Source organism: Tachysurus fulvidraco, chromosome 2, assembly GCF_022655615.1.
Source record: "Tachysurus fulvidraco isolate hzauxx_2018 chromosome 2, HZAU_PFXX_2.0, whole genome shotgun sequence".
In the NCBI taxonomy this organism is placed as follows: domain Eukaryota; kingdom Metazoa; phylum Chordata; class Actinopteri; order Siluriformes; family Bagridae; genus Tachysurus; species Tachysurus fulvidraco.
The window spans coordinates 26,720,512-26,730,825 of NC_062519.1; the positions used below are offsets into that span (position 1 = coordinate 26,720,512).

The 10,314-nt window shown below is 38.0% G+C and overlaps 1 protein-coding gene across 2 annotated transcripts in view; it reads right to left on the bottom strand.

The window, feature by feature from the left end:
• Positions 1–10,314, bottom strand: part of ncanb (neurocan b) — a 93,575-nt gene that overhangs the window by 61,230 nt on the left and 22,031 nt on the right. For both annotated transcript variants that reach the window (XM_047810437.1, XM_047810436.1), the window contains exons 2-3: positions 9,059–9,132; positions 1,693–2,094 (exon numbers count right to left, since the gene is read on the bottom strand). In XM_047810437.1, the coding sequence (XP_047666393.1) occupies positions 1,693–2,094; positions 9,059–9,131 (475 nt within the window). In that variant the 5' untranslated portion in view covers position 9,132. The remainder of the gene's footprint in view (positions 1–1,692; positions 2,095–9,058; positions 9,133–10,314) is intronic.

Below are 10,314 nucleotides of genomic sequence, written 5' to 3' on the forward strand. Positions count from 1 at the left end.
AAATAAGAATTGTGATTGTTTTTTGAAGTATCCTTATGCTTTTCCCATCTTGTATCAGCCAGGTACATTACCAATTCCCCACTCTTCTTGACCTTTGTACAAATCACCTCTCCAAGTAAATCCCACCTCCAGTCGCAGGAGGACATATAAACATGAAAGGGATGAGTACAAGACGGCCGGGGCTGCATTCTTCTAAATGTTTATTTTATATTCAGGAGCTCAAAAAAGAAATGAGAAAACTGTCTAGGCTGCAGTAGGATGAGGTGAGGTGTGGAGTAAAGGCGGTGCTATTTCTGGGGGAATGCTTGAGGCATTGCCTAGAAAAAAGACCCTATTCCTCAGAGGGGTAGATGCCCCAACACACTTTCCCTTTGGTCTCTATGTCAGTTTTCAACAACAGACTACTTCGAAGACACATGGGATGGAAGCAACTCTTATTTTTTACTCCTACCTTCCAAAAATTATGTCTGTTTCCGAATAAGGTTTAAAAAAAAGGGATTGATTGATATTTCCTAACATCATATTTACATAGAAATGCGTGTGTAGCACACTGTTTGTTTTTCAAGTTACAATGTTAGAAGCAAGAGTGTAGGCAGAAATCTAAAACATAGTACTTCTGAGTGCAAACAGTTGAAAAAAAAAAAAAGTGAAACCAGAATGAAGATACCATTTTTTGTTTGTTTGTTTTTAGTCAAAGCAATTAGCAGTTGCATTAGTTGTTGCACGTAACTGCTGCAATCATTCTGGAATCAGTGAAAGCAGTAATTGCTGGCTAACCTGTTACTGCTGAAATACATGCAAATGACCAACATAAACCCAAGAAAATTGTATAATAGAATCATAAAAATTACCCAAATGACTATAATACAGATATTGGCCTAGTGATATTGATTTTTGTTGATTATTATGTTAGGCTGCCTTTGTGTTCTTTGACTTGTAATTAAGACTAAGCTCTCAGGATTAGAGACGGGGATAACGCCTCTCTTTCCACAGAGGCGGCTTTATGTTTTGTTAATCGATTCCTCGAATGGGTGATCTCTTGAGCTCCTGAGCATCTTAAAATTCAGGGAGCTTCGTACTGTTTAGCTTTTCAGTGCTGAATTTCTAATACCTTGGTGTAGGTTGGGTCACTTTACATTATCCATGTGGTCTCTAAGATTAAGTCAAAAGCCGTCTCATATAAAAGCTCTACTAAATTTACATTTTGGTACAGATCATGCTGCTGGTACAGGTTCAACCTATTTTGTGAGCTATGTACCTTCTAAAAATATTCTGGAATGATAGATGACATAGCACACATATTGCTGGAAATTATTGTGCAACCGTGGACAAAAAAATAAACCCTTCATGTTGTGCATGATGTACAATATAATTACAGTCATTTTTAAAGATGGAAAAATTACTAGTGGTCACAGAGACAACTGTGAGTTTATTATGCCTTTAGGTGCAATAAATGTTTTTTAGCATAAGGATGTGCCTAATAGCAGTTAATTATGATGCTGCTAGGCTAAAACCCAGCCAGTGTTTACAGGCAGACACAAACCTGAAAAAGTAGGTCAGAAATAGATAGTACAGTAGAGTACAGATGGCGATAGCTTTCATTTGACCTGAAATCACCCTATGGCAGAAGGCTCATATTACTTCATGGGCAAGGACAGACACACACATTAGCATTCAATGGCTTTAACTCACCTACGACCTGGAGAGGCACTGTGTCTTGTTCGTCGTTAAGGCCCACCACTACCTCACAGCGGTACATGCCCGAGTCGCTGGATCTCAGGCCTGCCAGAGCCAGGCTGGCATTGTAGCGGTTTTCTGTGTAGCCAGGCAGGGTGACACGTCCCTGAAAAGCCTTCTTCACTTTCACAACATTGCCTTTTGCCACCAATACAGACTGCTCCCTCTGCAGCCCATCAAGCCCACGGTGGCCCCAGATTTTGGTCCACTTAATGCGTGGAGTGTCATGAGTTTCATGAGATGGGTTGGGCCGTAGAGTAAAGATGCAGGGCAGCAGAGCAGTCTCTGACAGAGGTATCTTTTCTACCTGGTGAGTCACTTTCCGCATGTTCACTACAGTTTCACCCCATACCATATCTAAGGGGGAGGAAAGAGAAAAGCCAATTAAAATGAGTATGCACTTATATCATATTCCAAATCCACACTCAAAGTACATATAAAGGCTGGTATATCAGGCAAAACACAAACAACATCAGACCAACACCAAATGAAATTAGGTTTATACTCTGTTAAGCAAGGTGCAAAACTCATGAGAAAATGCTCATACAGGCCTACAGCTGTCACACATCTGCTGCTAGATGACACTACAACTGGCTTTTACAGCTTGCTACAGGTACCATGTTTTCATCCCTTCATTAAATTCACAAGCAGCAACAGCTATCGTAGGTGTCTTGACAACTCATAATGGATAGCAGGCATTGCACTAGATTATTGGTCATTGATTCAAAATGGCAGGAGGGATATGTGACCTATGAAAGATATACAAAACTGATTTTCTGCTCAAAGAATGATAAATAATGTATATTTTCTTGCCAGAACTGGGTGCTGTATACACTCAATGAAGTGAAGCCCAGAGACAAAAAGCATTATCAGGGTTATTTATTAATTTTTTTTTTTTCAAATGACATACATTCCCTTTTACTTTGCCAATGTACATGTCATATTGCATGTTTCTTATATTACACTGTTGGAATCACAGCTTATAAAAAAAAAAAAGGTTTAAAGGAAAAAGATGCCATGTGAAACAATGACATGCTAATCCAATCAGCATTATGCCTAATCCATAATTAATGTTTCCAAGAATGTAAGGTACTTATTTTAGCCAGGAAAAGCCTTTTTAATAGTCTGGTAACATTCACTAGTAGCTGTAATAATATAAGGGAAGAATTCATTAGGTGTTCATTAGTTGGGGCACTGACAGAATCACTGTGCCTCGGGCCATCTCAGAATCAGATCTTGTTTCCAGCTGCACTTAAAAGCAATCCTTATTACATACAGTGTCCATTATCACAGATTACAGTTGAAGTCAGAGACCCACTGGATACAGCATCCACAATGATTCATTATATCATATAAACAGGTCCAGGGGTTGAAAAGAAGCTCTGAATCCATTTCCCTCCTATCTCACATAAGGAGAGTGAAAATGTAATTTCCAGGCAGATGGAATATGTGAATTATGCCTTGTATAAAAAGAGGGAAAAACTGAAATGGGATGAAATGCCGGATGAAAGCATTTCACTCATTAATTTAAATACATTGGATATGGTTTTGTACCTTTGGTTTACATCTTCACAGAATTTATATATTTTTTGATTTAAAGTAAAAAGGATGGCTTTAATCACACACTGAAAGAACGGCATGTCTCAAGGTTGTTTCTGTTTGAGGTGCACTGTATCTATATTGGTGCAGCAAAATGTTATCTCCATCGAATTTAACATTTCGTTACGTTTGCTATACACGAAGAGACAGCCTAAAAGAAAGTTAAAAATAAGGGCAACTTGAATTTAACCTATCCAGTTAAAAAAAAAAACTGTACTCATTGTATGAGAGTGTTTGTACCTTTAGTATATATTTTCTACCTTGGAAAGTGTTTTTGGTGTACCATTAGGTAGATTTTAGAAAAAAGTGTTAAATATACACTGAGCTCCAATTATGTCTTTAAATTGTTTTGAAGACATGCTCCACCAATCAGCCTTAACATTAAAATCACATTTCAGGTGAAGCAAATAACATTAATTATCTCATTACAATGCTATTTGTCAAGGGTTGGTATATACACAGATCAGCCTTTACATGAAAACCACCTGCTAAATACTGTGTAGTTCCCTTGTACTGCCAAAAACATATTTGGCCTGTCGACATGGACTCCACAAGACTTCTGAAGATGCTGTTTCTGCCACCGAGACTTTAGCAGCAGATCTATTAAGTCCTATAAGTTGCCAGGTGGGTCCTCCATGTATCAAACCTGTTTGTCCATCCCATGTCACAGATGCACATTTGGATTATGATCTCGGGAATTTGGATTCCAAGTCCAAACCTTGAACACTGACCTGTGTTTTTAATTCGGAAAGATGCATTATCTTGCCTGGTGTACTTGTCTGCAGAAATGTTTAACTGTGTTATGTATCATTAAATATTAAGTATTAAGTAGGTGGTATGTGTCAAAGTGACATCCACGTGAATGCCAGGACCCAAGGATTCCCAGCAAAACATTGCCCGACGTATCCCGATGACTCCTTTGTTTTACCTTCTTCCCATATAGTTGACCCAACTTGCACCCAGTCATCTATCTGATGTACATGTGATTCATCAGACCATACTCATGTGCCCTTCAGGGACAGCTGTTCACTTGCTGGCTAATATACCTTACCCCCTGACAGGTGCCATTTTGATGGGATAATCAACGTTATTCACTTCACATGTCAGTGCTTTTGATGTAATAGCTGATTGGTATATTCTGCAAATATGAAGAACAGTGTGCTTCTTCTAACAGATGCCCACAATTCTGGATGTTAATGGAGAACTGAGCTAATAAATGCTAAAAGACTTTACTTTTAATCGTCAGTTTAAGTCACGGTCACCTACAGTAGATGTTTCAGCCAGAGGTATGGTTAGAGTTAGGGTAAGATGGTTACATGGATCCTACTTTAAGCTGATGTAAGAACAATTTCTGTACACTAACACATGCCTCACTATATACAATAGTCAATCATTCCTTAGTACCTGAGAATGCTTTAGATGACCTACTGTAAACAGGTCTTACATGCTTACACCAGCCCCCTGAAGTACTGAAGTATAATGCTGAATATCAGCTTCCTCTGCCTTCTGGATACTAATATACATTAATGCAGTTGGTACAGAAAACACATTTCTGTCAGGAGTTTAATAACAGCAGCACAACAATGCTGTTGGTATAATACCAACATTTATAAGTTAATGAAAGCATGATCTTGAACCCTTACAGTAAATATCACCGACAATTTAAAGTCTTATATGCAACAGAATGTCAACTAAAATGGTCTAATACAGAAAATACAGACTGTGTGCATTTTATATATGCAAAATTAGCACCCCAGAGGTAAATGTGATTCTATAATGGCATCTGGGATGACATTTCACTACGGCTTGACAGATAATGTGTTTTCAGCCACACAGCACTCCATAGGGATAATGGCTCAGCTCATCTTGGGAATGATGATGGCTGCCCACTCCTCTAAGGGCGGCTAAAGTAGCACACTCATCTCCTGTGTTTAAAGAAAGCATTGCCATACAGTACTCTCAGTGCAATAGCTTGGATTCTCACAAAGGGACAGAGCCTGAATTGTATTTTAGTGTTTGATCAGTCTAGAATTTTATCTGACCAGATATATATTGTGCTGTTAAGAAATAAGAAAACTATGATAAAGCACACAAATAGAACTAGATTTGAACCAATCTCCGGATGGATGAGTGCAATCCATCCATTAAAATCGCTACCCAGTTCTTCTGAAGAATTTACCCTTTAGCATGACTTATCATAATTACTATTTTAATAGAACATATAATGAAGTAAATTTATGCAGTAAAAGAAAGAATGATTAAACATGCTCTTAGGAATCCGTTCTAGCTCAATGCGATACGTATTTCCCAGTGGCAAAGTGACATTTTACCTTGCAGATGTGTGGTGAACATAAGGCTCCGGGGAGAGAGATACTGATGCACACACACACACGCACGCACACGACCCCTTCACTATCTCTCTCCTCCCCCAGGCATAACCACGTTTACAACACACCTCTCCACAGAACGTCACACTTGTGTGCTGGGACGCGTCCTGAAGCCAAATGCAAGGAGCCAAATCTACCTTCATATTGCTAAATTTCATGCATGAGATACACAAGCAATTAGTTATTAATTGTACTAAATATAATGCATGGCAATAATTGCCAGAGGTCATCATATATTCTGTAATCAACTGAATACACTGCAATGACAAAAAAAAATACTATTTATATACCAACAATAAAGCCTCACACACTGGTGTTATTTTCTGAGAACAGATCATTCAACATTAAATTAAAAATCAAATTCAGATGCCATCTTTAAAAATCAAATTACGACCCAAAAGAATCTAGCAAAATTGCTTTATTCCCACATGGTTAAATAATGAATGTGTATTGGAGAGCCATGTCATAGCAGATATACCAAATCTGCATTTAGATGGAAATGTTTCAACAAGCCAAACTCCCTTGAGACTCTCTCTTTGTTTGAGAATCTGCTGCTGTTTTTTTTTTTTTTTTTAATCTTTAATAATTCCTTTTTCAAATAAGACACAATCAAAACAACAGTAGTGAAGTTACAGTACATTACATACAAGAGAGACAGATACAATGAATGAGACAGGGAACGAAACACAGTCAGTGTGTTGTACTGTAATTGTCAACTTTTGTCTACTCAACACAATACAAGTATCTTTAAAGGCTGTGCATCAGGAACAAAAGCCAAACTCACAACAACACTAAAAGTATCTCAACAATAAGAGAACTATCTTATGTAGAACTATGCTATTCTGTGCTGACTTTGGGTTGGCTAACACCACTTATATCCACTTATATCCAGTTACTGTGTTTGTGACTGATCAATAATCTGCAGTCAATTCATTCAGCTACTGAATCTGGAGGATTTTATCTGTGTGCTCTGCCTTTTTATTGTCAGTTGAGAGCTCAGACAAAATAAGTTATCCCTTTTGAAAGGAATCATTATAGGAAAATATATTTACTGTCCCTCCTGCTCTGTGCTGCATCAATATTATGATTAGCAGATATTTGCAGCCTACCAAACATGTGACCTTTTATTACAAAGCAAGACAATAGCCCTTTAACACAATAGACCTCATACCCAGAAACGGGGAGCAGATGTTAGCCCCCTTCTTACACATCCCTTAATCATTACCATGGCAACAGAGGTATGTATGGCTGGGAGGAGGATAATAAGGGTGTGAGGAAGGGGAGTGAAAGTTTTTTTTTATTATTGTTATATCTCTATAATAACATTAATCCAAGATTTTAAAATGAAAGTATAAAATGTTTTAAAAAAGTATACATTCTGACTGTGTTTTAATCTGCCCACAGTTGTGTTTCTATCTATTTTGTGACTATCCTGGCCAGGGCTGTGTTGTAAAATACATTTGTAACCCACCCAATGCATAGACCCCATCAATATTAACTGAGGTTGTAGTGAGCCACCACTGCTTTACTCTCACAAGCTCATAAAGACTCAGAGGCTGCATTCATGACTAATTTCCTCCCTTGTGTTAGGTAATAGCACATTTATCAGACCTAGCAAAGGATGGCTTTGTTCTGTCTGCTTTTTTTCCCCATCAAAATACCAACCCCTTCTGACACCCCCACCCTTCAGCTCCACCATCTTCCCAAAGTCCCCAGTCATCCATTTCCTTATTCATTCCTACATCGTGGAATGGACATGAGACATTGGCACATCTTTGGGGGTATCTGGAAGCTAGGCATGACTGAAAGCACCTATTTACACTGCAGGCATCCTGTGGTGTGTGTAGATGAGAAGGATGAGGAACTGAATTTCTTTTCTTTTTTTTTATGTCAAGAGAGTTCACACTTCTACCAACTTAAAGCAAATTTTTTCCTGTTCAGCCCCAACCAGATTTCACTGTTTAGCCCACCATACGGCCTGCACAATGACTACAGATGGCAGCAGATTGACAGAAAGATAGGGATGGCAACAGATGCAACTTCTCCCAGCCCTTAGCATGAGAGACTCTCTTCTCACTGTCCCCTGACCCTGCAGATATGGACATTACCCAATGCATCGTCTAAAAATAACAATAACTGTGATAATGTTTACAAGTAGAATTTCTTGATTTTAGAACATAATGCCTTAACATATTTATTCCTCTCACTGAAAGTTCTTTGCAATTACCAACAACTGGATGATTTAGCCTCAGACCTTTGATTCGTCACTGTGAAATGAATTAGGCTTTTTGTTATTATTTTCATGCCACTGCATTGTTCATGTCTCTAATGATGGTTTGTTAATAAAATGATGCTATTCTCAGATCTCTGAGGTTCTTGGTTAAAAAATGATCACAGACCATGCTGACGGTGCTAGCATTTCTACCTTTCCAGTGTTATGTCATGCCCACATCAGGTTAAAATCCAAACAGCGATACAGATATTTATAGAACTAATCCACTACAAATAAAGATTATGACATTGTATTACAAACAGATAGATAGATAGATAGATAGATAGATAGATAGATAGATAGATAGATAGATAGATAGATAGATAGACAGACAGACAGACAGACAGACAGACAGACAGACATGATAGATATGTCTTAGTCAGATATCCGTCCACGAGAGTATTAAAATTACCTGTAAGCATTAAAATGACCTGTAATCCAGTGTGGTTTTGGCGGAATGCTGTATGCTATATAAAGAGTGTGTATCATGGTTTTGGCCCTTTCTTTCTCTCTCTCTCTCTCTCTCTCTCTCTCTCTCTCTCTCTCTCTCTCTCTCTCTCTCTCTGTCTTTCTCTCATGGCTAGGTAAGCACACTCACAGGACATAGATGAGTTGAGACAGTTAGCTATAGGCATTATGGTGACTGATGATAAGTCTTTAGGTGGCAATGCCGAGAAATGAGGCTTTCACAGATGAAAGTGTTCCTCGTGCACTCTCTATTTACTGGCCGAGGGCCCAGGGAGGCAGCCTGGGGAAATTTGTCTTTATCCCACCTACTGAAGGTCTACAGCAATTATTATGGTATGAAAGGACAAAAGTAAAACTTTTGCAGCAAGAAAGGGAAAACAATGCTGTGCCAGTTGACAAGATGGCCTAATATGCTGTGTAGGCTTAATACCTAAAAGTTAAGCTACTGTAGAGCCATGATGGTGGACAGAGGATCGGACACACTGCTACCCAACTCTGCTGAAATCCAATCCTCTAAGTCTAAACTGACCAAGCTCTGGGGTAAAAATTTCAGGGTGAAAGTACAGAGGTCTAAATGAGCACGAAGAGATCTTACCGTGTTCCAGAGTGACAAGCAGAAACACAGTCAAGAGAGACTGAAGCCCAGACACACGACACTCTGTCAACATCCTGAGAAAGTAGATAGATAGATAGATAGATAGATAGATAGATAGATAGATAGATAGATAGATAGATAGATAGATAGATAGATAGATAGATGGGGGTACAGAGAGGGACATACCTGGTTAGTAATTTCAGTTCATTTTTGACTCTGGCTGTAAAATGGCTTGTCTTTGAGAAGAAGAGGGGATTAATACTTCTTGTACTAAATGTTCTTAAAGATTATAAGATAATAAACCAATTTTGTTCTATGAATGTAAATCCAATCTGGAAGAACTGAGTTAAAAAAAAAATCAATTGATTGATCAATTGAAATTTGCAAAATTATTCACAGAAATCTGTCTAAAACCAAGAGCAATAAAATATTGACAATCATTAAATCAGGCTGCCCCACTTTATAAAGCTTTTCTAAATATAAAGTGAATAATAAAGTATAAAGCGCTACTAGCCAAACAACTCTCTACAGAGTGCCTATTCGCCCAACATCAGACTAATCAAATAGATCTGAAATCTTCCTCCTCCTCTAGAAACATAACAAGCATTACAGAATAATTCTCATCCTCAAATACAACCATATTTGGAAAAAAAAAACTTAAAATTAGAATTTCTTCACATTAGAAACATAAAAAAAAGACCTGGAAGTTGAGAAAGGACGACACCACAGAAGCTGAAGGTTGAGAGAGGACAGGCTGTGTAGGCTCCGTCAGTTATTACAGGCAGAAGATGAAACACACTTTCTCCTCCTACTGCATGAAATATGAATCCATTTGAGACACGGTCTTTAAACTATTTGAAAGAATTAATAATGCTCTCCCTGTTCTTTGTGACTCAAAGAAGAAGCTGAACAAAGCTCAATCTTTTACAGAACTTCATCAATACAGATATAGTGCATACACAGTTTCTGTGTGACTTGCATGTTTCATTTTATATGATTTATTGTTTTTGTACAATTCAATCGGTTTAGTGGCTTGTAATGTTTTTAGAAAACTTTTTTGCACGGTTAATACTGATTTACTATTATCATTTCTACTTACTGTTACTCATTTACTACTTTACTGTGTCACAAGTTGCTCATCTATTTTATACAGAATTGCTTTGAAAACACTGTATAATTACAGTTGTGTCAATAAAGTTTTAGGAATAAGAAGAGGAAATGACAGAAAGGGAGGGAGAAGGGAAGGGTGACAGATA